General features: G+C 64.0%; 3 protein-coding genes across 13 annotated transcripts in view; 2 read left to right on the top strand and 1 right to left on the bottom strand.

The window, feature by feature from the left end:
• Positions 1 to 1,792: 1,792 nt before the first annotated feature.
• Positions 1,793 to 4,613, bottom strand: GRINA (glutamate ionotropic receptor NMDA type subunit associated protein 1). The gene is made up of 7 exons (XM_004618646.2): positions 4,456 to 4,613; positions 3,419 to 3,770; positions 3,228 to 3,340; positions 2,937 to 3,137; positions 2,721 to 2,849; positions 2,475 to 2,618; positions 1,793 to 2,398 (listed from the first exon to the last, which is right to left on the bottom strand). Exons 2-7 carry the CDS (start codon positions 3,744 to 3,746, stop codon positions 2,249 to 2,251), a joined length of 1,065 nt encoding a protein of 354 aa, XP_004618703.1. The 5' UTR covers positions 3,747 to 3,770; positions 4,456 to 4,613; the 3' UTR covers positions 1,793 to 2,248.
• Positions 4,614 to 4,832: 219 nt separating this feature from the next.
• On the top strand, positions 4,833 to 12,055 carry PARP10 (poly(ADP-ribose) polymerase family member 10). The gene is made up of 11 exons (XM_055127592.1): positions 4,833 to 4,840; positions 6,387 to 6,643; positions 6,718 to 6,969; positions 7,036 to 7,272; positions 7,371 to 7,891; positions 7,977 to 8,198; positions 8,289 to 8,367; positions 8,494 to 9,114; positions 9,203 to 9,336; positions 11,344 to 11,518; positions 11,620 to 12,055. The coding sequence occupies exons 2-11, from the start codon at positions 6,475 to 6,477 to the stop codon at positions 11,916 to 11,918; spliced, it is 2,709 nt and encodes a 902-aa protein (XP_054983567.1). The 5' UTR covers positions 4,833 to 4,840; positions 6,387 to 6,474; the 3' UTR covers positions 11,919 to 12,055.
• A 253-nt stretch (positions 12,056 to 12,308) lies between these two features.
• The window catches only part of PLEC (plectin), a 41,031-nt gene continuing 25,760 nt past the window's right edge, over positions 12,309 to 27,579 (top strand). For 4 of the 11 annotated variants that reach the window (XM_055127053.1, XM_055127044.1, XM_055127043.1 and 1 more), the window contains exons 1-2: positions 12,309 to 12,459; positions 13,082 to 13,280. In XM_055127053.1, the coding sequence (XP_054983028.1) occupies positions 13,088 to 13,280 (193 nt within the window). In that variant the 5' untranslated portion in view covers positions 12,309 to 12,459; positions 13,082 to 13,087. Of the gene's footprint in view, positions 12,460 to 12,795; positions 12,945 to 13,081; positions 13,281 to 13,996; positions 14,088 to 23,478; positions 23,628 to 25,922; positions 26,510 to 27,579 lie in introns of those variants that run through there. The other 7 variants (XM_004618644.2, XM_055127052.1, XM_055127051.1 and 4 more) reach the window with 4 other exon arrangements.

Below are 27,579 nucleotides of genomic sequence, written 5' to 3'. Positions count from 1 at the left end.
TCCATGCTCAAACTAACATTCTGGTTGAAAAATGAGGGTTTGGGTCTGACCTTTAGAATGGTTTACTTGTCGGGACGGGGCTGGATGCTAGGATGGACTCGTCCTGTCTGGCCTATGTGGGGTGGCATGGGCAGAGGTGGGGAAGCGGGTCTGCTCTGCTGGACGTGGGCGAGTCTACAGCCAGCGTGGTGGCACTCCTACTTTGGAAGGAGACTTGAATCAGGGTGAAGGTCTGCAGGGGGGAGGGGAAGTGGCCACAGCAGCACACAGCAGGATGAGGACACTGCTTGGCCAGTATGGAGTTTGGCAGGGCCACTGTCTGGGTTCAGATGTGGTTTCAGAGATCTGGCTCTGGTCTCATTCCAGCCACAGAGGGCCATGTCTGACACTGGTGCTGTGGAAACCTGTTTAATTTGAATAGATACTGGGCTTTATCTGTGGGTGCCAGGCCCGCTCCTAGCAACCCTGGGCTCTATCTGTGGGTGCCTGGCCTGCTCCTAGCAACCCTGAGCCCTATCTATCTGCGGGTGCCAGACCCGTTCCTAGCAACCCCAGGCTGTGCTGATAGGCTACTTCTGTGGGACCTGAAAGTCGTCAGCTCTGGAATCCACATGAAGCCCGACTCCTCACGCCAGCCCCTGCCCCAGAGCACACGGTGCACGCAGCCAGCAGGCTGGCACCAGTGCAACGCTGAACCCACAGCTGCCTCTTAAGGCCGTGTGCCAGAGCTCTCCACAGTAGTCCCACATGCCCCACCACAGGATGGTCCCGACCTGACACACACAGTGAGGTGCTTGGCACTGCTCCTTCATGACAGGCCAGCATAGCCCACCCTTGAGCCCTGGGCAGGCAGCTGTCCCTGCACATGGTGCTGACCGATTCTTCCCAAGGCCCCTCTGCCTGCTCACGGTGCCCATGGTCTAGGAAGGCCCAGTTCCCTCCTGGCTGGGTGTGGCATGTGAGTCAGTGCTGCTGGTTCCTGCCCACAAGGACACCTGGAACAGAATGGCAATGCCCAAGAGCAGAGTGGGTAACACACCTGCTGGTTCTGACGCAAGGTCAACCAGGGTGATGGAGAGCAAGAGGCCTCAAGGAAGCACCTGTCCCCATAGAGCCAGCCTGTGGCTGAAGCCAGCTGGAGCCATTGCGGCAGTTGGCACTGCCTGGGCTAGCATGGAATGAGGGGTGTACGAGTCTCCTGGCAACCAGGGTGGTGGGGAGGGGATCGGACACCCCCACCCAGAGCCCCCATGAAGCAGCAGGGGTGTGTGGGGGGCAGAGACGGGGATGCCCCCGTAAACTGCAGGTCTGTTTACAGCAGCAGCAACACTGGCTGCTGTGTTGGTAGGGGATGTCTTTCAGAGGGACGTCCAGGGTAAGGGGTCACTAGAGGGCATGATGCCTCCCAGTGGAACCCCCAGTGGATGGTAAAGATACTCACAGTGGCTAACTCCTGACCTCATGTTAGAACCAGGGGGTACAAGAGGGTTCAGGAAATGGAGGCTGGTGGGCAGTGAGTGAACCAAGGTGTGAGGGTCTGCCTGGCTGGGGCAGTGAGTCAGAGGCCTGTGGCCCCCCTTCTGCAGAACGGGTTTGTGCCAGGCCCTGTGATGCTTCTCCTGGGTGGGCAGGAAGGAAGAGGCACAGCGCAGCCTCCCCTAGGCACCCTTCCCAGACCACTCAGCAGGCAGGAATCTGGGGGGCTCTGCAGGCAGGCACTGGGAGGGGACCAGGAAGGGCTTGCTGGGGTGAGCGAACCCCCAACCCAGGGCCCGTAAGGAGCACCGCGCAGTGCCGGAGCGCGAAAGGTCCCATTTATTGGTGTTTCGAGACAGCAGGGAAAGGGAGGAGTCCTCCTTGTGGGGTTCCAGCCTCTGCCTCGGGCTCAGCGCAGGAGACCTTGGCACAGAAGGGCGCTGGGGATAGGGGTGTCTATACCAGGCAGGGGAGCTGGGACGGGAGGGGGACGTGCACCCTCACCTCTTGGCTCATTCCCTCTCCCCTAGGACCTGGGGCAGGCTGGCAGGTGGGGCTCATGCAGCAGTGAGTGGACAGGGGGTGGCCCTGGGGGGGTTGGAAGGGGCCGTGCTGTGGGCAGAGTGGGCCCACATGGAGTATCTGCAGTATACACACAGGAGACAGGAGGGGTGGGTACCCTCCCAGGCTGGGGCCAGGGAGGGGAGGTTCAGTTGGCACTGCCATGCCAGGGCAGGGTCCAGGTCAGCCCTATGCCTGAGCAGGGGCTGGGCTACTCCTTGGCGCGGCCGATGATGGTGAGGATGTACAGGAAGATGTTGATGATGTCCGTGTACAGGTTCAAGGCGGCAAACACGTACTCCTCGGGGCTCAGGGACAGTTGCTTGTTCCCCAGCAGCAGCTGGGTGTCCACTGCCAGGAACTGGAGTGGAGGTGGGGACAGTGCTGTTGAGGGCCAAGCCTCACCCAGCCGCCCACCCCAAAGGGCCCCCACTCACGCAGGTGAACAGCAGGGCGCCCAGGGAGGCGTAGACGATCTCCAGGATGCGGTTGCGGATGAAGATGCAGAGGATGGCGAAGATCAGCAGTACCACCATGCTCACCAGCAGCACGCCCATGCAGGAGGTGAAATCATAGCGGGTCTGCAGGGGATGGGCACAGAGGGCTTGCTGCAACCTGGGCCCACGGCCCAAGGGTGCCCAGGGACAGAGACCAGCGGGCCTGGGGGAGGGGACAGTCCTCACCTGCAGGGAGAAGATGACCACTGTAAAGCAGACCACCGTGGTGATGCCCACAGCCATGATGACTGCCTCGGTGTCATAGAAGCTGGCGATCATGCCCACCATGTATGACAGGCTGACAGTGAGGATCGACTGCAGGGAGGACAGAGCCTGGTGAGGGCATCGGCTACCCCACCCCTGCAGTGGGGCCAGGCTGGGGGTGGGTGGGCATGGCTTTACCAGGGCAATGAGATTCCATGGGTGCTTTCGCCGGAACTCCCCACAGCAACTGAGGACGATGAGGGAGATGAAAAAAAATGCATAGGATACGTAGTAGGTCCAGACATTTTTCCGGACGAAGCCCTTCACCTCCCCGACGAATGTGAACACGGCCACGGAGGACAGAGTCACTGACAATTGCAGGGTCAGCACCAGGAACACCTGTGGAGGGAGGGGGCTCAGTGGCCCTGCACGAGGCTCTGCCCCGAGATCCCGCCTCCACCCCCACCCAGGCCTGGTTGCTCCCACCACCTTTCGAATGAAGGCCTGGCGGATGCTCTTGTCATCCCAGTTGGTGGCAGAAAAGTCCTGGTTGTCATAGTAAGATGGCGGTCCCTCTTCGTGGTAGTTCCCGTGCTGAGTCGCTGGGGGGTGAGGGGCCTGGGTGAGTGCCCACTGGTGGGCCCAGGAACCCAACCCCCTGCCCCCAGCCCATTACTCACAGCCAGGCTCCATTCCTGGGAAGACTTGTGGTTGTCCATAGGGATTGGGGGGGAATGGACTCTGTGGGTAAGGGCCCTGGGGGTACCCCTCTTGGGGATAGGGGCCCTGGGGGTACCCCCCAGGGGGATAGGGGCCCTGAGGGTACCCTCCTGGAGGGTAGGGGCCGGGGCCTTGGGGATATCCAGGCTGGCCATAGGAAGAAGGCTGGAATCCGGGGTATGGGGCTCCAGGGTAGGGAGGCATGGAGGGCTGGGGACCCCCAGGATATCCAGGATTGGGGGGAGGATAGTTGTCCCCAGATACCAAGAAACTCTTTTCATGGGGCATGGCCTCAGGCTGCGTGAGCTCCCCCTAGAGGAGGAAGAGAGAACAGTCAGCCGCGGTGACCGTCACCGCTGGCGCCCGGGCGGAACTGGGGATCCAGGACCTTTGCCCGGGGCGCGGGGAGCCCCCGGCAGAGGGGCAGTGGCGACCCTGGGGACCCAGCGCGTTGGCCGTGGGCCCGCAGTCCGGGCCGCTGCAGCCAGCCCCAAGGTCCGGCCCGGGCGATGTGCCGCACTCGGGGCCGGGGCTCGGGCTGTGCCCGCAGCCGCGTCCGGAGGAGCCTTGTCACGACCCCTGGCGCCCCCGGGCCGGGCGGGGCCCCCACACCTCGTGGCCGAGTCTAAGCAGCTTTCGGGGCTCTCGCCCGCGGCTATTTGCGTCCCGCAAATCCCTCGGCCATCTGCGTGCCCCGAGAGCCCAGACAGCAGGCCCCACCGGGGCCCGGCGGGCCCGGCGGGCGCGGCGAGCAGCGGGTGCGGGGGTGCGGGGAACAAAGCGGGCGGGGGCGGCGGCCCTGCGGCTAGGGGTAGCCGGCGCGGGCTTCGCCGCCGCCTCCCGTCCCCGGGGGCTGCCGAGCCGCCCTCCCCCGTCTCCGCCGCCCTCGCCCCCCGCGGGCCGCGCTGCTCGGATGCGCAGGGCCCTGCGGGGTAGGGGACGGCTCGGCGAGCCTCCGGCGGCTCAGAACCGCCGCTCGGCCGGGGCTGGGACTCACCGGCTGCGGGGCGCCCGGAGCTGGTGCGCACCGTGTCCGCTACGCGGCCGCGCGGTCAAAGGCCGCAGCGCGTGCACCGCACCCGCACGCAGTCGGCTCTTCCGCGGGTCCTGCGGTCCGGAGACGCAGCGGGGCCTTGTGACGGGGCGGGGCTTTGTGACGGGGCGGGCCCTGAGCGTCGGGGGCGGGGCCTGCGAGCCGGAGACGCCGCGGGGCCTGGTGACGGGGCGGGGCCTGGGCGTCGGGGACAGGGCTCGCGGTCCGCAGACACAGAGGGGCCTGGGCGTCAGGGACGGGCCTCATGATGGGGCGGGGCCTTATGACGGGGAGGGGCCGTGCGACGGAAGCGGGGCCACGATTCGGGGGCGGGGCCGGGCTCCGTGGGGTGAGTAGGGTCGTGCGGGGCTGCTGGCAACTTTCCTGCCAGAGCTGCTGGCACCTTTCCTCCAGGGCTCAGGGAGTGGAGGACTTTGTGAGGACTCTGAGCCTGCGATCTGCATGCAGTGCTTCTTCCTCCTTCCCCTTCAACAATGTCTTTCCCTTTAGTGTCCCCCTTCCCTCCAAGTGTTCCCGTATCCAGGCTTAGCTTACTGCGGTGTCCTCTCTGTCACTGAGCCCAGACCCACTGCAGACCTGTGAGGTGGCTGAGCTCATCTTAGCCGCTGGGAGGCCATCCCTAGTTCTGCTTCTTTGCTCTGGGGCTGAGGTCAAAGTTGCCTGTGCCAATGGACAGCCAGCCCCATAGCCCTGCCCTGGCTCCAGGTCTCAGAACTCTGCTGCGTGGGGTGCAGTGAGTGGGTGTTTAACACCAGTAGCTGTGTTTTGTGCTTGTGTGGTGGGAACATCCCTCCTCGTGGCTGATCTCCCATGACCACCGGTTTTGGGGTTCCCAGACCTCGTGGACAGTGCCAAGTGGCTGTAGCCCTGGCTCCCGGATAGTGTGCAACACGGAGAGAAGGTCAAGGCTGTGACAAGGGACTAAGAACAGACAGAGCAGGGATGACCTGAATTTCATAGAACTAGATATTCATACAGTTGAGATATTCATACAGATATTCATACTTTCTTTTTAAAGGAGAAAGAAAATTCACAGCCCAAGTCCAGGCCGGGCTGGGCCAGGTGAATCAGGGCCCTCACCTCACCTTTGGTGTGTGCTGCTGGCCCCCAGGGCCTCACCAGCCTCTACTGCTGGGCTCGTCCATCCCAGCCTTCCTTAGGGACTTTCAGGTTCATAGTTCATACCAGTTGTTTTGGGGGGCCACGCCTGGCTCTGCACTCAAGGGTTATTCCTGGTGGGCCCAGGGACCATATTGAAGGAACCAGGGTTGGCTGCGTGCACAAGTGCACTCCCTGCTATACTGTCGCTCTGGCTCTCCAGTTAAATCTTCCACCAAGAGCTCGCTGAGGGGAAGGGTATCATGGCCCCAGGCAGGTGGAGGGCGTGGGCCCGTGCCAGGGTCTGCTGGGCTGGAGAGGGGGCTGCAGCTTGGCCTGGGGGTGGGGGGGGTGTGCTGAGCCTGGGCAGGGCCTGGGCATCAGTTTCTCCAAAGAACTTTGACTTTAACCAGGCCAGTGAGGCCGAAGCAGTTGGTGCTTTCAAGGACTAGTCCTGCCCTCTCTGTGGGGCGGGACAGTGGGCGTGGCACAGGTGCTCAGGGCTCTGGGGGAGCAGCACAGGTGGAAGTGGGTGCTAGACAGTGCAGGGACCGCTGGCAAAGGTGGGGTGGATGCAAATGTCTGCGGGGCGGTGAGGCAGGGGTGTGAAAGCAGGTGGGCTGTTAGGACAGTGTGATGGGGATGGGGAGAGCCGAGGTGGGAGGGCAGGTGCAGGCGACTGGCTGTGAGGGTCAGGGGAGGCTGGAGGAGGGAGGAGCACCTCGGCCCGCCCCTTCGAGAGGCGGGAGCTGAGGTGGGCCCTCCCTCGTCTCCAGGTTTCGCTTTTACTTTCCTGGACTTCCGCGCTCGTCGGGGCTGGAGGCTGCGGCCAGGGGGAGGCGCCGGGAGGGCGCTGGGAGAACCATGGCTGAGGATCTGGGGGCCTCCGTGGAGCTCAGCGGGCTGCCCCCGAACGTCAGCGACGAGCTGCTCACCCTGTACTTCGAGAACGGCCGGCGCTCTGGGGGAGGCCCAGTGCTGAGATGGCAGAGATTGGGCCGTGGGGGCGTGCTCACTTTCCAGAAGGGAGCAGGTGAGAGGTGGCAGGTGAGGGTCTGAGGGTGGGCAGTGCCCCCTGCGGTTCTGAGGACCTCCCTCTCCCCCCAGATGCATCCAGGGTCTTGGCCCAGGAGCACAGTCTGTGTGGTATGCGGCTGAGCCTGCGGCCCGCACCCCCATGTGCCCCTGCCCGCCTGCTGCTCCAAGGACTGCCCCCTGGCATCGCACCCCAGCGCCTGGAGCAGCACGTCCAGGCCCTGCTTAGGGCTGCGGGGCTCTCGGGCCAGCCTTGCCACGCCCTGGACAGCCAGCGCCCTGACTGCGCTCTGGTCCAGCTGTCTCAGCCCCTCATGGAGGCAGGTGAGCTGCGGGAGGGGCAAGGGTGTCTGGGAAAGGTGCCTGGGGCTGACTGACCCTCCCCCGCAGACATCTGTGTCCTGGAGGAGCAAGCCAGCACCCTGGCCCTTGAGGGGGCCTCAGTGTCCGTGGCCCGGGTGCCACAGGCCCGAGCGGTGCGTGTGGTGGGGGACACATCGCCAGGGGAGCAGCCACTCCTGGAGCTGTATCTGGAGAACGAGCGGCGCAGTGGCGGGGGTGCTCTGGAGGGCCTGCGCAGCCTGCAGGGCTGCGGGGGCACCGTGGCCACCTTCCAGCAGTGGCAGGGTGAGTGGATGCACCGGACAGCACTGCTCACATTCACACGTGCACACAGAGGCACAGGCACACCCCCCTCAGGAGCCTCACACTTCCCCTCCCCACAGTGGCTGAGCGGGTGCTGCAGCGGGAACACTGGCTGCAGGGCAGGGAGCTGCACCTCGTCCCCCACTACGACATCCTGGAGCCTGAGGGGCCGGCCGAGGACAGCAGCAGAGGGGCCCTGGGCCCTGACCTCCCAGGAACACCAGAAGGTGCAGGGACAGTGACAGCGGGTTCTGAGGAGGCGGCATGGTCCCCTGGAGCTGCTGTGCCTGCAGAGTCTGTAGAGCGCCTTGGCCAGGCGAGGCCCCGGGGGACCCCACCACGGGTAGGACCTGGGAGCCCAGGGCTGAGGCCACCGAGCCCAGCGGGACAGGCGGGGGCCCGCCCAGGGTCTCCAGCGCAGGGGCAGGGACGCAGCCCCGGGGCTGTGGAGTGTCCGGGCCATGCGGTCCAGGTGGAGAAGGTGCTGTCCATAGAGCCCGGAGCGCTGCGCTTCCTGCAGCTGCACCACGCTGACCTGCTGGCAGGCCTGGGGGATGTAGGCCTCGTCCCGCTGGAGGGCTCCGAGGTGACCGGCTTTCGGGTGAGTGACAATCAAGCCCCGGGCCCCTTCTCCAATGGAGGGCTATGTGAGGCCTGACCCCCACTGTGGTCCCCTGCGTCTGCAGCTCTGTGGTGCCCCAGTCCCATGCCAGGCGGCTGAGGAGTTCCTGCAGAGCCTGCTGGGCACTGTGAGCTGCCACACACTGAGCCTGACGCACCCGGGTAGTGCCCACTTCCTGCTGAGTGCCGACGGTCAGAGCCTGCTCCAGGACCTGGAGACTCAGTTCCAGTGTGTGTTTGTGACAGAGCGTCTGGCCATGGCCACCCTGGGCACCCAGCCTTCTGAGGTAGGGCAAGCCCTGCCCCCAGTCAGGCCCCGGGCCACCTGTCCTCACTCAGCTGGGAGACTGGGGGCCTTTGACACTCCCTCCTGCCAGGTGGACCCCACCGAGACCCTTTCCCACACAGCATGGACCATGGATGGCACAGGCAGTGACAAAGAGGACGTGAGCCTGGGTAGGGCACCCTGGTTTCCCTGTGCACTTGGGCCCTTCTTGTCTCCTGCCTGCTTCACATTTTTGCCTGACCCCTCCCCTTTTCCTGTCCTGTCCCCTGACTCACTGGCGTCTCTCCCTGCCATAGAGGAAGTCCGGGAGTTACTGGCCACGCTTGGGGGCCAGAATGGGGAGAACTGGCTCCCTCTGGAGCCGGGGGACAAGCAGCCCCAGGAAGAGGAGCAGCCACCATCCCCACACGAGGAGCCCACGACTCCGGGCCCTGGGGCTGGCCTGGAGGAGGCTGCGGCTCTGCAGCTGGCCCTGCATCGCTCCCTGGGGCCGCCCGGCCAGGAGGTTGCGCGGGAGGAGGCGCAGGCGCTGCAGCAAGCCCTGGCCCTCTCCCTGCTGGAGACCCCCACACTAGAGGCAGATGTGCGCCAGGTTGGAGGCCCGGAGAGCAGTGCCCAGCTGGACGTCCATGTGCCCTTCGAGCAGGATGTGGATGCGCTGCACAGGGCCTTGGAGGCTGCCTTGGAGACACTGCTCCAGGAGGAGACTGTGGAGCTCTCAGATGACCCGCTGCCGGCAGAGCTCTGGGGACGCCTGGAGCAGCGCTATGGTGTGACCGTGGTCCACTATGGCGACCGCACAGTCCTCCGTGGCTTTGGGGAGCAGCCTGCCAGGGCAGCCCGCCACTTAGCAGCGCTGCTGGCTGGCCGCGGTCATCAGAGTCTGGCCAGTGTGGCTGTGGCTTCTGACCCCACTCGTGAGTTGGGTCCCAGTTTTGGGGGTGGGGGCCCTACACTTTGGCTAGCGCCTGGGCCTGGCCCTGACACCTCTTGCCTCATGGTCAGGGCCACAGCCTCAGCTGAAGACACCCTTGGGCAGGCTGGAGAGTGTGGCCGAAGGCAGCGGGGAGTTCCAGGAGGTGGTGCAGGCCTTCTACGACACCCTGGACACTGCCCCCGGCAGCATTCGTGTGATCAGGGTGAGCGGCCTGTCGATATCCTCCTAGCTCAGGAGCGTCCTTACTGGTAGCTGTGCAATATGGAGCAGGCTGGGAGATGCAGGGGGCTGGTGCAGGCCTGCATTCTGAGCATCGGGCTCTGCTGGGCAGTTCAAGCCTGGTTGGGGACACCCCCAGGGTGCGGGGCTGTGCTGCCATCTGGTGGCTCCTCTGAGGAGCATCATCCAGCAAGCTTGGGGCTTCTGGAGCTTCTTGGGCTTCTTGGCTCTTCTGCTCTGGGGCTTCCGGGGCTTGGGGCTTCTGGGGACTCTTCTGCTCGCCCAGCCCTGGCTGACAACTTTCTGCAGCTCAGTGACCTTGCAGACCTTTCAGCCCCTCAGCTTGTTAAATTGGCTGTTCTGCGAATAGATGTCTTTCCAAAGATGCTGGTAAATGGGTGGGAGCAGAGTGAAGCCAGACTGGCAGATGGTGGGAGGACTGTGTGCGTGCGTGTGCACATGTGTGCATAGTGTGTGCATGTGTGAATACATGCATGCATATGTGTAAGCACATGCATGAGTATGTGCGTGTGTGTGCATGTGCATGTGTGTGTGACATGCAGCCAGAGGGAGCACTGATAGTGTTCTGTCAGGAGGGTCACAGGCAAGAATGTAAGGTAGAGGCCAGAGATCTGAAGGCAGCTGGGAGTTGAGGGTGAAGGCAGGCAGGGCTGAGGACAGGGGCAGGCCTGGAAAGCAGCAGCTTTGGAGGAAGAGAAGGGCAGAAGGTGGTCCGGGGTCTATAGTGCAGTGTGCAGGGCTGAGTGCTGGGTGAGAGGGATCCAGCAGGGGCCCCACTCAAGCACCATTGAGTTGAAGTGGTCCAGACTTTGCCTCATCTTCCGCTAGGCTGCCCCTGGGCGACCCTAAAGTCACCCTGGGTGGTGACCGTTACCCCTTTCTTCGGGTTTGGCAACTGCCACTTTGTACTGAGGGAAGACTGTGGGTGCTGTATGCCGGTTCCCTCAAGCAAACAACTCAGCAGTCTGAGGGAGCCACTTTCCCTGGCCACGCCTCCTGCCACCCTTAGCGCCTTTCCCCTTCGCTCTGGGGTCAGGCCGGCAGTGAAGGCCTCCTCTGGCCACAGGGCTTCTCCCTGCCTCTTACAGGCTGATGGCCTGTGATGGCCACGGAACTCCCAAGGAAGCCAGGCCATGAAATCCATCATTAGGCCTGTGCTGCATCCGAGAATACCCTAGCCTCAGACACGCTTTTACCTTCTGTTGAAAGCATGCTCCGAATGCTTTTACCTTCTTCCTTTTCCAGGCCAACACTTGGCTCTTTCCTGTCCCACCAGGTCAGGGAGCACCGGGGGCACTCCTTCTCTTTTGCATTGAAGGCTTATTTGCAGCTGTCCTTGGTGCGGCTGTGAGCGTTTGTCTCTGCCCCCGTGCCATGCCTTGGCGTGTCTCACTGTTCATCATTTGCCCTGATGATGTCAGGGTCACACAGGACAGATGTGCCAACTGGGACAGACATGGCTCTTCTTCCTTCTTGGAGAACAAACCTGTGCATGGGAAGCCCCGAGCTCCCTGGGGAGGCTGGTGTGAGGATGGATGGGGCTGTTCACCTCATACTGGAGGGATGGGCGCCTTTGTGTTTTGCCCTTGCCTGCCCTCCCCTCTGTCACCTTGCCCCCTGTGCTGTAGGGGGCTGGCCAGCAGGTTCACAGCTCCTCCTTAGTCTTGTCTGGCCTGCACCGCCTCCTCTGTGTGGCCTCTCAGACTCCACTTGCTGGGATGCCTTGCTGGGTCAGGGAAGGGGGTCCAGCATCTCCTGGCCTGAGGACTTAACTGGTGAAGCTGGGACATCAAGCGCTGGTTGTGCGTCTCCAACACCACATCTCAGCAGCTGTGCGGCGTCTGCGCTGGCAATTATGGGGTTTCTCGGCCTTCCCTGCATGGAAGCCCACGGGTGAGCCTGGCCTCGGGCTAGGTGCCACAGCTGCAGGCCCCTCAGGAGCTGCCCAGCTCTGACCACGCCCCCGCAGGTGGAGCGCGTGAGCCACCCGCTGTTGCGGCACCAATACGAGCTGCACCGAGAGCAGCTGGAGCAGCGCTGTGAGCGCCGGCCGCTGGAGCACGTCCTGTACCACGGCACGTCGGCGGCTGCGGTCGCTGACATCTGCGCCCACGGCTTCAACCGCAGCTTCTGCGGCCGTAACGGTGAGGCCGAGAGGACAGAGCGGGGCGCTTCTGAGCCGGTGGGTGCGGGCTGGCGGGGCGGGTGTCGTGGCCCCCAGGCCCTGACCCGCATCCCGCCCCAGGTACGCTGTATGGCCAGGGCGTGTACTTCGCCAGGCGCGCCTCCCTATCGGTTCAGGACCGCTATTCGCCCCCGGACGCTGACGGCCACAAGGCGGTGTTCGTGGCGCGGGTCCTGACCGGCGACTACGCGCAGGGCTGCCGCGGGCTGCGGGCGCCCCCTCTGCGGGACCCCAGCGGGGACGTGCCCCTGCGCTTCGACAGCGCCGTGGACTGCCTGCGCCAGCCCAGCATCTTCGTCATCTTCCACGACACGCAGGCGCTGCCAACCCACCTCATCACCTGCCAGCACCTGCCTTAGGATTCCGGGGGCCCAGCTCGAGCCACCTAATCCCAAACGCCCGGTACAGGTGGACTGGGTGGTGTGTGGGCCCGCGACCACCAGGGGTCAGCAGAGCCCTGGAACCGGACTCCCGCCCCCAGGCGCTCCTCGTTGCAATAAACATGCGTTTGAACTCGCGCAGCCCGCTCCGACTTCTGTATGGGGGGACGACCCTGGCCGGGGCTGGCGGCTGCAGGGCAGTGTCCAGCAGCCTCTCGCGGCAGGGCCAGCGCGCGCTCGGGCGACTCCACGGCGCCTTAGCGTCGCGCACGCCGGTCCCGACCGCGTTCCCCCGCCGACTGCCCGCAGTGGGGGCGGAGTCGCGCTGGCTCGGCCCCGCGCGCCCCCGGCGCCAGGCCCGCACGGGCACCGCGCGCTCGCGCGCTCCGGGCGGTGCGGGCGCGGCGCTCGCCGAGCGGCCGGGGCGGGGCTCCTGGCTTGCCCCGCCTGCGTCGCCTCCGCGCTCGGGGCAGCAGCGCTCTCGGGGCGGCGGGACCCAGCTTGCCCAGGGGAGCGCCAGGTAGGCGAGGCCCCTCGCCGCTCGCCCGCGAATGCGCAACTGGACGGGCGGCGCCGGGTGTGGGCTGGGCGGGCAGACCGCGGGCACGGGGCGGCGGCACAGAGCCACATTGTGCCCCCAGCGCCCCCAGCCCCGCGCTGACAGAGCGCCTTTCAGCCTGGCCGGGGGGGGGGTGGGTAGTGGTGGTGGGGGGGGGATGCGCTGCGCGCTGGGTGCGGCGGCCCCGGGCCCGCGGCCCACGCCGCTGCGGCTCGGCTATTTATAGGCGGCGCTGCGGGGCCCGGGGAGGGGGCCAGGGAACGGGGTCGGGGTCGAGGTTGTGGGTTCTCCGACGGCGGCGTGCGCGGCCCCATTCCTTAGGCAGAGCGGAGGGTGCGGTCAGTGTCCTCTGAGTGTGGGAGCGGAGGGCAGCGTGGAGGGGTCTGCGAGAGGGCGACGAAGAGAAGGGGAGCAGCGGTGCGGGACCCGGGCACCGCCAGGAGGAGGTGAGGTCAGCGTGCGGGCCCAGCGGGGCGTCTCCGACGTGGACCCGAGGCGGAAGCCCGTGCTGATGGGGACAGACGGGGCAGCGGGGGGAGGAGGGCGCCTCGACCTGTGGCCGCTTGTTTGCCCGCCGACCCAGGAGGCCATGTCGGGCGAAGACGCCGAGGTGCGGCCGGTGGCTGAGGACGGTTCCAGTGGAGGCAGCGGCTCGCCCAGCCCCGGGGACACGCTGCCCTGGAACCTGGGAAAGACTCAGCGCAGCCGGCGGAGCGGAGGCGGCGCCGGGGGCAACGGGGGCGTGTTGGACCCCGCGGAGCGCGCGGTCGTGCGCATCGCAGGTGAGTCTGCGGCCGGCTCGCGCCGCGGGGCTGCCCGCGGGTTGCTGGTGGGGCCTGGGGCGGCCCGCGGGAGGCCGCGGTGGGCGCCACCTGCCGGCCGCGCCGCGCGGGCCCGATGCCCACCTGCCCCGCGGGTTCTTTCTGGGTTCCTGGGTCGGAAGCGTGTAGCGAAGGCACGGGGCAGAGCGCCGCGCCGCGGGCGAGAGGCCGGGGTGCAACCGGGGCGTGGCTGCCGCCTCTCGGAGCGGAGTGCTGGGCCCGGGGCAGGCGTGGGACCCGTCCCCGAAGGGCAGCCTGGCAAAGCCGGCGGAACGCCCCTGCGCGTTGCCCCCGGTCGCGGGCGAGGCGCTTACCGCGGACAGGAGAGCAGCGGGCGTACCCCGGCTCCCCCTGGCCGCTGGCCTCGGCTTGTCCACCCCCGGCGCGCGCGCGGAGAGGAGCTTTTCCGGGTGTCCCCCGCGCCGCCCGCGCGCCGCATCTCCTGCGGGGCGCGGCTCCGCCGGCTCCGGGCAGGGACAGAGCGGGGGCAGGGGGGAGGGACCAGGGGCAGGCAAGGGGCGCCTTGGTGGCCGCCCGGCTCGCGGCCCCGCCCCACCCGTGGGGCATCCTGGGTGCGGGGCGGGGCGGGGGCGGCCCTTTAAGCGGCGCGCGGCCGCGGGGGCAGAGTGGCCGCCGCTGTCGAGCCTGCCCCGCGCCCTGCGTCCCGCGCCCCACGCCCCACCGCCGTCCGCATGGCCGCCCCGCCGCAGCAGCCCGAGGAGCAGGACTTCATCCAGGCATACGAGGAGGTGCGGGAGAAGTACAAAGGTAGGGGCCGCGCCGCCCCGTGGCCTCGGCTAGTCCCGGAGCGGCCACTAGGCCGGCGGGTCCGCCGGAGCGGGGTATCCCCGCGGGCCCGCGCTCATGCCCATAATAGGAGACATGTGAGCCGGCGGGGTGGGCCGAGCCCGGGAGCGCCCGGCGGGCACGTGTGCCCCTCTGTCCCAGGCCGGCGTGGGGGGCAGATTTGCGGCCTTTGCTCACCTCCCCCACGTGGCAGGCGCCAGGTCCCGCTCCGCAGGGGTTGGCCTGTGGGGTCCCTGCTGGTCGGCTCCCAGCCCCCTCCAGCCTGCGGAGGCGAGGGGTGGGGGGCCCCGGGCCTGGTGGTGGCAGCTGCCAGTCCTGGGACAGTTGCTGGCTCTGCCCCCAAGGGCAGCTCAGGGAGAGAGGGGCAGGGCCTCCTGTGCCCAGTGCTGACCTCACCCCAGCCCCCTGCGGGCAGCACAGTGCCCACCTGTCAACCCTGGACAGGCGCTGGGGTGCCCTCTGGCTTCCCACAGCTCTGTTCGGGGTGAGGACGCTGCCTTCCAGAGCCTTCCATGGAGGCCTTCCCGTGCGTGGGAGGGGTGTGGAGGGGCTCCTGGGGCCATACTTGTCCTCCTTTCTGCAGGCGCCTGGCTCCCGCCCGCCCTGGGACCAGCTGGCGGCCCTCGCCTGGGCTGGGAGAGCGGCGCTGGGTTTCCCTGGTCTCTGCGCCTAGTGCCGAGTGACAGCTGGGGGCTCAGCCGTGTCCACGTGGGCACGTGACCTCTCCACCCTCGGCTGCCCTTCCGAGTCAGCCTCAGCACCCACTTGACCTCCACTCCACGCCCCTCCTGACTGAGTCACCCGCTCCCTGGAGTCCCCCGAGCCCGGGTGTCTGCCTGGGGTCCGGCACTCATCAGCTCTGGGACCCCAGCCTGAGCCTGGGTGGCCTTAGTGCGCCCCCACTGTGATGGCAGGTCCCTGAGCCTGCTGACGACTGCTCACAGGCACCCACAGGGACTCTGCAGGCCCAAGTTAGGGGGGGTTGTTGGGTGCGGAAAGATGAGGTGGTCCTGACGTGCGGGCAGGGTTGACTCCCGTGAGAGGCTTGTCTGCGGGGCCAGTCTGGGGGGTGGAGGGGGTGTCGCTTGTCCTGCCAGAGCCAGGGGCAGGGCCTCTTGGGGTCTGGGTGTGGCTGTACTCCAAGCTGGGTGGGGTGGACTGGGGCGACACCCCAGTTGGTGGGTTGGTGGGACAGAGGTGGAGCAGTGTCGCATGTCTGAGGCGAGCTTGGGGGTTCCCTGGCTGTCCTGTGTCATGGTGCCTGGCACCGTCCTCGCTGCCCCCTCCCCCTCCCTGGACTCTGAGCTTGGTTATCTGTGAACCTAACACTCAGGCCACAGGGCAGCTGGCCCCCAGCTCCAGTGCTGCCGTTCTAAGGGGCTCTGGAAGGACCTTGTCTGTGGGCTGACAGGGCCTGACACAGGCTGAGAGTGAACATGGCGACTGTGAGTGACCTGCTATGGGCCCTCGGCTGGGGCAGGGCACTTTGAGCACCGTGGAGGAGGTGCCTATGAGAGAGACTGGTGTCCTGTGCGAAGGGTGTCCGGTGAGAGGGGTGCCTTGTGACAGGCGTGCCTGGTGAACAGGTGCCCTATGAGAGAGGGGTGTCTTGTGAGAGGGATGTACTGTGAGAAGGGTCTCCTGTGAGAGGGGTGTCCTGTGGAAGAGTGGGCCCTGTGAGAGGAATGCCCTGTGAGAGAAATGTCCTGTGAGAGGGGTATCTTGTGAGAGAAGGGTGTTCTGTGAGAGGGGTGTTCTGTGAGAGGAATGCTTTGTGAGAGAGGTGCTCTGAGACAGGTGTCCTGTGAAAGACGGGTGCCCTGTGAGAGGGGTGTCCCACCTGTCATGTGTCCTGTGAGAGAGGTCCCCTGTGAGAGGGGTGTCCTGTGAAAGAGTTGCTCAAAGAGGGGTGTCCTGTGAGGCAGGGGACCCTATGAGAGAGGGTACCTCTGTGAGAGTGTGCTCTGTGAGAGGGGTGTCCTGTGAGAGGGGTATCCCACATGTCATGTGTTCTGTGACAGGGGTGCCGTGTGAAGTAGAGGTGCTCTGTGAGAGGGTGCCTGTGAGAGGGGTGCTCTGAGAGGGGTGCCCTGTGAGAGAGGGGTAGCCTGTGAGAGGGTGCTTTGTGAGAGGGGTGTCCCCAGATGTCAATTGTCCTGTGAGAGAGGGGTGTCATATGAGAGGGGTGTCCTGTGAGAGGGATGTCTTGTGAGGGATCACTTGTGAGAGGGTGTCCTTTGAGACGGTGCCCTGTGAGAGAGGTGCTCTTTGAGGGGGATGTCCTGAGAGATAGTGGTGTCCTAGAAAGAGGTGTCCTGTGAGAGAGCTGCCCTGTGACAGAGGTGCTCTCTGAGAGGGGTGCCCTATGACAGAGGTGCTCTCTGAGAGGGATGCCCAGTGAGAGGGGTGTCAAGTGAGAAAGAGGTGCCCTGTGAGAGAGGTGCTGTCTGAGATGGGTGTCTTGTGAGAGGGTTGTTCTGTGTCAGAAGGGTGTCCTGTGGGAGAGAGTGCCTGTGAGGGAGGGATGCCCTATGAGAGGAATGTCTTGTGAGAGAGGGGTTCCCAGAGAGAGGGTGCCCTGTGAGAGGGTTCCCTGAGAGATGGGTGTCCTGTGAGAGACTCTGGCGCTTTGTGACAGAGGAGTGCCCTGTGAAAGAGGGGTGTCCTATGAGAGAGGGGTTCCTGTGAGGGAGGTGTCTATGAGAGAGGGTTGCTTGTGAGAGGGGTGTCTGTGAGAGAGGGGGTGTCCTGAGAAAGAGAGGACCCTGTGAGAGAGGGTGCCCTGTGAGAGAGGGGTGCCCTGTGAGAGGGTTGTACCTATGAGGGGGTATCCTGTGAGAGAGGGGTGTCTTGTGAGAGAGGGGGTGTCTGTGAGAGGGGAATCAGTGGTTGTCCTGTGTTCTGTGAGAGAGATGCCCTGTGACAGATGGGTGCCCCATGAAAGAGAGTGTCCTGTGAGAGAGGTACTCTGTGAGAGGGGTAACCTGTGACAGAGGGGTGCCCTGTGAGAGAGGGTACTCTGTGAGAGGGTGCCCTGTGAGAGAGGGTACTCTGTGAGAGGGTGCCCTGTGAGAGAGGTATCCTGTGAGAGGGATGTCCTGTGAGAGAGGTGTTCTATGAGAGGGGTGTCCTGTAAGAGAGGGTTCTGTGAGAGGGATGCCCTATGAGAGAGGGGTGCCCCATGCAGAGCATTGTTGACCTGTGAGAGAGGGTTGACTTGTGAGATAGGGGTATCCTGTGAGAGGAGTGTCCTGTGAGAGAAGGCTGTCCTGAGAAAGGGGCGTTCTGTGAGAGAGGGGGCCCCATGAAAGAATGTCCTGACAGAGTGGTGTGTTGTGTGAGAGAGGTGCTCCTGAGACGGGGCACCATGTGTTGTGAAAGAGGGGTGCCCTGTGATAGTGGGGCTACACTGTGTGAGAGAGAGGTACATTGTGTGAAGTGGTACTTGGTACTCTGAGTTTGGGATACTCTGAGAGGGCGTATTCTGAGTGTGGGAGTACCCTAGAAGGGGTTCTTCAAATGGGGAGTACTCTGAGTAGTGGTTCCTCTGAGAGGGGAACACTCCAAGTGTAGGGTACTTTGAGTTTGGGATATTCTGAGATGGAGTTGCTCTGCGTGGAGATACTGTATGTGTGGAATACTCAGTGGGGGTACTGAGAGGGGGTTACTCTAAGAGGAATGTACTTTGAGTGGATGGTACTGAGTTTGGGGTACTCCAAAGGGGGTATTCTGAGGGGGGTTCTTTCTCTCTCTCTCTCTTTTTTTTTATTTTTGCTTTTGGGTCACATCCAGCGATGCACAGGGGTTACTCCTGGCTCTGCATTCAGGAATTACTCCTGGCAGTGCTTGGGGGCCATATGAGATGCTGGGAATTGAACCCGGGTTGGCTGCAGGCAAGGCAAACGCCCTCCCCGCTGTGCTATTGCTCCAGCCCTAAGAGAGGAGGGTTCTCTAAGAGGTGCTATGCCAAGTGTGGAGTACTTATTGTGAGAGGGGTAATCTGAGGGGGTACCCTGAGTTTGGGTACTCTGAGAGGGGTACACTGAGTGTGTGGTGGACTAGGAGTAGCTGAGGGTGGGGGTGGGAGTCGCCAAGCATCCCGTGACTGTGAACCCAGGGGTGACTGTGTCAGTCATTCTCTGTACTTCTTCATCCTGGATGATTCCTGTGCCACTGGCTTTGTCAACCCATGTGGGGTTTAGGGCTCCCTCTGGTAAGTGGCCCTGTCCGCTTCCCATGCCTATGCTGCAGCAGGAGTGGCCCTACTAGCTCACTGCGGGCGCATGTGTGCCTTCTGTCCTGAGGAAATTGGGTGGCCTGGGACTGCTGGGCCTTCTTCCCCTGCCTCATTTCTCTCCAGTCCTTAGGGCTGGGGAGCAGCTGGGCTTTGGATCCATCTTGATCCCCATGCTCTGGACAAGGGCTGAGTTCAGGGCCAAGCAGGCCGCTCCCCTGGTCTCGGTCTCTGTGGCAGATTTTCCCAGGTGTTCTGGTCTCTGTCACAAAAGTGGTTCCTTTTCTGATCACAAAGGCTCACAGGTGCTTCGTTTCACCTCTCGCGTCTGTCTGACATGAGCCCACGAGGACCTGATTTCGTTCTTAGGATGGCTCATGCTCCTGACACCTTCATGGCCCTCCTTCCCTTCCTCTGGCGGCACTGGGGGTCTCAGCAGCAGAGCCGCCTGAGGTGCTGGCGTGTGCCCGCACACTCACACCTGCTGCTCTTCCCGCTGCAGTTCCAAGAGTCTTTTGCACTTTCGGAGTATGAACTTCCTCTTCTGCAATAAATGCTTCCGGTTTGCTGCTTTCTCAGGAAAACTTGGTTGAGGGGCCACTGATGCAGCTCCACAGTAGATCACTTGTTGTGCATGAGTGAGGTTCTGGGTTCAATCTCTAGCACAATAAAAATAAATAAAAAATAAACTTGGGGGCCATGGAGGTAGTTCAGTGGGTAGGGCACTTGTGTGTACTCAGCCCACCTGGGTTGGATCCCCGGCACCCTGTATGGTCCCTCGAGCCCGCCAGGAAGAAGCCCTGATTACAGACATATATGGCTCCCAAATGGAAAAGAACCAAACTTAAGAGAGCTTGGTTGAAGTTTAGCTCTCCTGTGAGCAGTGTGCCAGTGGGCTGCGGACAGACCAGCCGTCTGCCCCCACGTTCCATATTGCTCTGGCACCTGCCCCTGCCTGGTGCCTGCCGCGCTCCTGCCTGGGTGTCCTGTGCCCACAGTCTGCCCATTTCTGGTCTTGTCCTGGGCAAGCAGCTGCGGTGAGCCTGACATGGCCTTCTGTTTGACTGGGTGGGCGTGTTGCCAGAATCTTCCTCCTTAATTTGTCTTTGATTTGTTCAGTGCTGAGGTATGTGGGGACTGATGGGGGTGTCATGCTCAGGGGTGTGTATTAACTGGGAGACTGGCTGTGCTGGAACACGCTGGCTGGGCCTGGCGGCTGTAGGGTCCTGAGGCCCGGAAAGACTGGAGCGCAGGCCAGGGCAGCCTGTAGAGGCAGCCTCAAGGCCGAGGCTTCAGAGATAAGGACGCCAGGACTCAGGGATATGGGGGAGGCTCCAGTGAGGACGTGAGGCCCCTGGATGGTGCCTGTGGGCATAGGCCTCACCTATGCAGTCTGGTGTGCCATTGCCTGGGGCACAGGAATGTGAGTGGGGGTGCTCCCCTCCTCTTCCCCACACCCTTGGGCCTTGAGAAGGGGGGGGGGCGCTGGGAAAGGATCAGGGCTTTGTCCTGTGGGAGGAAGCTTGTGCCCCTGGGGCATGGAGAAGGCTGCCCTGCTGGGGTCAGGAGGAAGGGGGAGCAGTGGGGGATGGGGAGATGAGTGGAAAGAGGATGGGAGAGGGGAGGGTCTAGAGGGCGAGTAGGGGAGAGTAGGGGCAAGGACAGAGGAGAAGGGGAGAGAGGAAGGAGGAAGGAGCACAGGAGAGAGAGGGGAGGGCAGGGCTGGCCCTTACAGTAGCTGGACGGAGTCCCTGTGGGAAGTGTCCGTCATCCCTCACTGCACTCCAGCTCAGTGTCTTCTGCCATCCGAGCAGGCAGTGTTGCCCAACTCCTTGATACTTCCTTTTAACTCTCCCTTCCTCCTCTCTGCCATGTTCTGTGGTCTCTGTTTCATCCTGCCACCCTCGTGCAGCTCCCCAGCTCTGCTGTTCACTCAGCTCCCCGCAGCCCTCTGGGTCCACCCGTGTCGAGGTCCAGTGGCTGTTCTGGCAGGTGTGTTGTGGCAGCAGGCTTTTCTACAATGCTCACCCATGGGACGGAGAAGTGCCTCTGTGACACAGGCCAGCCCCAAGCTCAGGGGCCTGGCGTCCTTGGCTCGTAAGCCTGGTTCCTGCACCCCTGCACGGGGCCCCTGCAGTGGCCTCTCCCACATAATGCGGGGTGTTCCACTGAGTCACACTGCTGGCCTGTTTCCAGAGCCAGTGCCCTGAATTCAGGTGGGGCTGCAGTGTGTGCAGGGGTGATTTGCTGGGCTGGGACTGTACCTTCACCCAGCAGTTCCTTACAGACCCACCCCACAGTGTGTCAGTCAGGTGTGTCTCATGTATCATGGATGCATCAGGCATGTCTCAAATGTTTCACAGATAGGTCAGACATGTGCCAGGCATGTCACATGTATCATGTGTGCCAGACATCTCACAACCATGTGTCATACACGTCACAGATGTATCATGTGTATCAGACATCTCACAGCCATATGTCATACATGTCACAGCTGTGTCAGGTGTGTCATGTGTATCATGGATGTGTTGGGCATGTCTTAGATGTTTCACAGATGGGTCAGACATGTGCCATACATCTCACATCTTGTGTCATACATGTCACAGATGTATCATGTGTATCAGATATGTCACAGCTGTGCATGGCATATAACATGAATGAATGTCACAGATGTGTTGCAAACCTGTCATATATCATGCATGTCATAGCCATGGGAGACATACAGCAGGTGTGCCAGCCATCTCATGTCTCAGATATATCAGGTGTGAGTCACCTGAGAGATGTATGCCATGGATTATCAGGTATGTCATAAACATGTTGAATGTGTCATTCTTGTTACATGCATGCAACAGGTGTGTCATGTGTTACATGTGTTTAGATTAGACTTCCCTCCCCCTGGGCTGTCCCTCGTGTGGCCCCCACTCCCGTGCTGCTCGTGCTTCTGGTATCAGATCCGCTGTAGTGAACAGCTCTCAGCCTCCTGCTGGATCTCCAGTCTTCCTAGGGTTTCTGGTTCCAGTGATGGGCAAAGTAGCATCTGTGCCCACACCTGGGGGTGCTCAGGGCTTACTCCCGATTCTGCTCTCAGGGATCACTCCTGGCAGTGCGCAGGGCACATATGGGATGCCCAAGTGGTGCTCAGGGTGCTCACAGCAGTTCCCGTCCAGTGGAGTGCCAGGAGGCGGGTGTGTGTGTGTGTGCGTGCTTGTGTGTGTGTTTTGTGTGTATGTGTGTGTGTGTGTTGCCAGGAGGGGTGTGTGTGGCCTGGCTGCAGCCCGGACCCGGGTGCGGAGGCCCTTCTCTGCTTCCTTTCCTTTCAAATATATTCTGACTTGCTGAGAAGGGTGGCTCCCAGCCATGCTGGGGGAGAGAGCCCCTGAGCTGCGGACCCCCTGAGCTGGGCCTCAAGCCCTCCAGGGTGCCTGCTCAGCCTGTGTGTCCCTGCAGTGTGTGCATGCTCGGTGCCCCTGGTGGCCCCTGGTCTCCAGAGGCCTGCATGGCGGCTGTTACTCAGGAAGGCCCCTAAGTGTCGTCTTGCCTGGGAATTGTGCCCGACAAACTCTTTGTGGAACGTCGAAGCTACTTTGAACTACTCAGTTACCTGTTGTTATTATTTTTGTAAAACTAGTTAATTCTAGGACCAATCCTATTGCTAAGGGGCCCCTTACTGCCCAGCACTGTCATTACACTGCCTTTGCAGTTTGCTTTTTAAAAGTTTTTGATTTGTTTTTGGTTTGGGGACCACACCAGGCAGTGCTCAGGGGTTACTCCTGGGTCAGAGCACTCAGTGATCACTCCTGATGGGGCTCTGGGGATCATGTATGGTGCCTGGGATTGAACCCTGGCTGGCTGCATGCAAGGCAGACACCTTACCTTCTATACTGTTGCTCCAGCCCAAATTTTAATTTTTGACACAAAAGTTTACGAACCTGTTAATGCAGGTCAGGAGTGAAATGTTCCAACACCACCGCTCCACCATGTCCCTGCTCTTCACCAGGTTCTTGAGCCACACCTTGCATGCTCACAGCTGACTCCTGGCTCTGTGCTCACTCATATCTGATGTCCTGAGGGGCTTGGGGGACCCTGTATGATGCCAGGATGGGACCTGTGTGCATGCCTTATACCTGGCCTATACCTTTACCTGTCCTCACTTATTTTTTGCTTGTCCACACCTGGTGAAGCTCAGGGCCACAGCGAGGGACGGAACTGAGCTGACCCATGATGGACTGTGGTCCTGTTCTCAATCGTGCAGGTGGCAGCAGTGTCTTTGGGGGCAGGCTCAGCAGGGTCCTATTTCTGCTGCCCAGGGCCACCAAGCCCTGCACCTTCCCCTCCCACAGGTCTCTGATACTCGTGGCGCATGGCCCCAGCCACTGCCCAGTGGTCACTGCTTGTGGCCCGTGTCTCATGTTCTTGGCCCATTTCTGGTGCCACTGCCTAATGACCCATATTTGATGTCACTGCTCTGTGTGTCTATACCTGGGGGCCAGCAACCAGCCCCCTTGATGACCCTGTCCTGAGGCCCTTGGGGAGAGCCAGGCTTGCTCCCTGCCCCCACCTCTGTGCCCTGGCACAGCAAGAGCCTGGTAAGGTGCAGTCTGCAGCCTCCCTCCGTCCTGTTCTCTCTGGGAGCTGGGCTGCTGCCTGGCCTCCTGCCCCTCAGCAGTCCCCCACAGGAAGCCTGCTGTGATGTGCGGGCAGACTGGCGCCGTCTCTCGGGGGCTGCCTTTGCCCCTGCACTGAGAACTGCAGCTTGACTGATGCTTGCTGGGAGAGACTGGGACTCTGGGTCTGACCTGTGCCTGGTGGTGGAGGACAGCGTCCCCGCAGGATATGGTGGAGTCGGTGGGAAGGGCCTCCTGAGTGGGGAGCAGGCAGAGGAGACCCCCAGGTGAGGCAGGACAAAGCAGGGGCAGAACTCGCCCCCCCTCCTTTGCCAGGGAGTGGAAGAATTGGCGGGAGGAGGGCTGGGCTAGCGGCGCAGAACAGGGGTGGCCGGAGCCGAGACCCCGTGTGTAGGATCTGGCCAGCAGCTGCCCATTGTGGGGGCGTTGTGCAGGGAGGCCTCCGTTGAGTATTGATCAACCGGAACCCCGCCCCATGCCGGCAAACTCCACCCCTGAGCCGGGCCCCGCCCCCAGGTTGCGGCTCTGGCCGGGGCAGCGCGGTGCCGGCTGGACTGTGCCAGGTGGCCGCGGCGCTGCCCCCTTCACGGCGGACCATGGACCCCTCTCGAGCCATCCAGCACGAGATCAGCTCCCTCAAAGGTGCGGGCCTGGGGGTGTGGAGTCCGCGGAGGCGCAGGTCCGCCAGTGACCTCTGGCTAGGTGTCCCCACCCCCGCCCGCCAGCGGTCGGGTCGCCGGTTCGGGGGATGCTTCGGGGTGCTGAGCTGCAGCCGCAGGAGATCCCTGGGCCTTGTGCGGCCGCAGCTGACGTGGGGGTCCGTGCGGGGCGTGCGGGGGGGGGGGGTGCTCCCGGCCGCAGCCCAGCAGCCCTGCAGTGGCGGGAGGCGGGGCGGGCTGCAGTGGCAGGGCGGGGCGGGGCGGGGCGGATTGCTTGCTCCGGGGACACTGCTGGGTCCGGGAGCCTCCGCGCATTCCCACCCTGCCGCGGGGGGTGGGGAGGAACCGGGCAGGGCCGCGGGATCCCAGAATGGAGGCGCCGGGCGGGCTGCCCCGGGCAAGTCCACACTGTGGCCCTTTGTTCTGGGGGGGGGGTGCTGGGGGCTGCTCGCGGGCCCGGGCCTGTTGCCCTGGAAACCTGGAGGGCCCCCCTCTCCCCGGTCAGCGCCGCTGAATCAGCCTCGGGCTCAGCAGCTCCGCTGGGTGGGGGCAGGGACATACACCCCGGGCCTGGGGTGCCCCAGCCGGGCCTGCAGGGACAGGCAGCAGGGACAGCTGGGGACGCTTCCGTGCGTCCCCTGGTCCCTGACGCTGCTGGATTCCCCAGAACACCCCCCACCCCCGCGCCTACTCGTGTGGGGCTGCCTCGCGTGGACCCGCGCGCATCCGTTGTGGTAGCTGGGGACTCTGGGATCATTTTGGCACAGTGGGGGTGCACGTGCACGGGTTGGTTGGCGGGAAAAGCTGTCTGGGTGGCCAAGGCGGGGTCAGAGCTGGAATCCTTGCGGGCTCTGGGGGGTGGAGAGTCTGTGGACGCTGGGGAGGGCCTGGGCGCGGCCGGGGAGGCGTGGCCGCCGCTGCCACCGCCCTGGCGATCTGGTCTCCCGCATTGCTAGCCGGGTGCCCGCGGCGGCTGTAGGGTGCCGGCTGGGGAGCGGGGGCGCGCAGGACGGAAGGGACAGCTGGCTGCGAGGCCAGCAAGTTTGCACCGGGATCCCGGGGCCACGCTCGTGCTTGAGCGCCTTTGAGTGTGCAAATGAGCAGGCACAGGCACATGCGTGGGTGCGCATACCCGTGAGCGCGCGCCTCTGCGCGCGTGCTTGTGAGCGCGCGTGGTTGAAGGCGCGCTGGCGTGTGTGCAAGGGAGGGAGAGGCGGCACACGCGTGTTTGGATCCGACCGGCGGTGCCATGGTGACAGCCCCATAAACCCGCCCCCGCGCGCTGCCCGTTGGCCGCCTGCCCGCCGGCGCCTCCCACCTCAGGATCCCCCACCCCCCGCCCTATTTATAACCGGTTCCCGGGTGAGCGGTGCTTGGTGGGAATGGGTGTGTCCGCCTTGGGGGAGGGGGCGCCCATCCGGATGGATCTGGGTGCGGGTGGATGCCCACGTCCCTCCGGAGGCGCCGGGCGCTCGAGATTGGAGTCCGCAGTTGTGGGGCCTGCGCCGGCCAATGGGTGTGGTCGGCAGCCACACAGGGCCCAACGCCAGGCTGTTTCAGGCAGCTTCTGGCCGCTTGCTGGGGGCGCCCCGGCTTGGGTGGTGCCCCCCGGGAGCGTGTGCTGCACACGGGGCAGGGTGTCTGCGGAGACTCGGTGACTTTGATTCCCGCTGGCAGCTGATGTCTAAGACAGCTGGGGTGGGGGAGGGACGCCGCGGAGTCCCCCAGGCCAGGAGCCGCAGCAGACTCGGGAACTTTCTCTTCTGAGCTCTCGGGAATGGGCTTCCGGTGCTTGGCACAGGATGTGTTAAGTAGGGGGCCACTGGGTGGTATTTGAAGTCCGGGGTGGTCCTGTCCCTTCTGCTTGCTTGACGGACAGCCACGGATGACGGACAGCCACGGATGGTGCCCGCATGTCCCTGTGCTGTAGCATGGCTCCCCAAGACCCCCGATCCACGGAGAACCCAAGCCCCCTAGCCAGCCTATGCAGCCCCACACCCGTCCAGGACCTCATGCATCCCCCAAACAGTGGCTGGGGTTCTGAGCCTGAGGAGGAATCCCTCTGGCCGGCGCACCCCCAGACCAGGAACTTCGGAGGAAGTGTTTGGGAGCTGAAGTCATCGCAGATGCTGGAGCCGAGCCCTGGGGCCTGGGCAGGGAGGGGTGCCTAGGGTGCACCCCACTGGAAGGGGCCTCTGGCGTTGTGGGAGGGGCCGCCAGCTGCTGAGTCAGAGGGGGCCGGCCCGGCCGCCCAGGGGGAGGAGGCAGCGGGCGGGAACCGCGCGAGGGAGCGCACAGCCAGAGCACGAGCTGGTGCCCACCTCATCGCAGCCATGGTGGCCGGAATGCTCATGCCGCTGGAGCAGCTGCGGGCCATCTACGAGGTGCTCTTCAGGGAGGGCGTGATGGTGGCCAAGAAGGACCTGAGGCCCCGCAGCCCGCACCCCGACGTGCCCGGTGTCACCAACCTTCAGGTCCTGCGGGCCATGGGCTCGCTGCGTGCGCGGGGCCTGGTCCGTGAGACCTTTGCCTGGCGCCACCTGTACTGGTACCTCACCAACGAGGGCATGGTCCACCTGCGCCAGTACCTGCACCTGCCGCCGGAGATCGTGCCTGCCTCACAGCAGCGCGTGCGCCGCCCCGTCACCATGGTGATGCCCAAGCGCCATGGTCCTCACGTGCAGTCTGTACAGGGGCCCCTGAGCTGCCTGCCCAAGAGGGGCCCCGCCGAGGAGCCAGGCCGCGAGGAGCAGCGAGGATATCGCCGAAAGGAGGCTGAGGAGGGTGGCCCCAAGACCCCCGTGGTGCCCACCGTCAGCCGGGGAATGCTGGCAAGCCCTGGCCCAGAGCCCACCCCAGCCACAGGTCAGCGCGGGTGGGGTGGGGGGTGCAGGTCCTGTTCACCCCGGCAGGGGGCGCCCCCGTGCGCGGTGCGGCTGGGTGCCAGGTCCGGACAACAAGGCCCTGCCCTGGTGCCGTTGGGGTGGGAAGGCCTGGGAGTGCGTGGGCCAGGACTGCCCCGCCCCAGACAGCTGCAGTGGGCACAGGGCTGGGAGGGGCAGCGCCAACTGTCAGCCCAGCCCTGGCTGCTCCAGAGCCCTGGGGGGCTGGGGCCACCGACTCAGGTGGCCATGCTAGGGCTGGCGTGGAGCGTCCTTGGGAGGGGACGCATCCACCCCAGCGGCACCTCTGTGGACCCCAAGACTGCTCAGATCCCCTCTGTGTAGGCAGAAATGGGGGCAGGTGCTGGCGTCTGAATGCCCCCCCCCAACAGGTCCCCACTGGCCAGTCTGCCTCCATCTGGGGCTGGGAGGAGTCTGGAGGGCTGGGCCAGGGCTGCGAGGTGGGCAGGTGGGCAGGTGGCACCCTGGGGGAGGATGAAGGGCAGGCTCAGGCCAGTGAGCCCGCCCAGCCCTGCTGTGTCCTGCCTCCCGCCTGGGCTGTGGCCGGACAGTGGTGGCGGGGCTCGGGGCTGGAGGGGCTGGGTGTGGCTGTGGTGGGCAGAGGGCCCTCAGCCCTGGCGGAGGTGACTCAGTGGCCCCTTCCCAGCCGCAGCCTCTGTCGCCTCAGAGTTTCCAACAGGAAATGAGCTCCAGCTAGGCTGAGTCAGGCAGGGTGGGCGGGGTCTGCCTTTCCCTTGATCCCGGGTCACTCTCGCCGTGGGGTCAGGGGGTGCAGGAGGGAGAGTGGGCTCCACCTCACAAACACCCCCCAGCCTGCTGCCACCCTGGCCTGCAGGGCTACTGGGCTTGAGGTAGCTGCAGGCCAGGCCTGGCCAGAAGGAAGGCCCTATGTTGAATAGGGTGCAGGGGAACAGTGTGGGGTCCTGGGGAGGACAATATGGGGGTCCTGGGAGGACAGTGTGGGGGTTCTGGGGAGGACAGTGTGGGGGTCCTGGGAGAGGACAGTGAGGGGGTCTTAGAGAAGGACATTGT

This window comes from Sorex araneus, chromosome 2, assembly GCF_027595985.1.
Source record: "Sorex araneus isolate mSorAra2 chromosome 2, mSorAra2.pri, whole genome shotgun sequence".
Classification (NCBI taxonomy): domain Eukaryota; kingdom Metazoa; phylum Chordata; class Mammalia; order Eulipotyphla; family Soricidae; genus Sorex; species Sorex araneus.
This window is presented reverse-complemented; position numbering and strand designations above follow the sequence as displayed.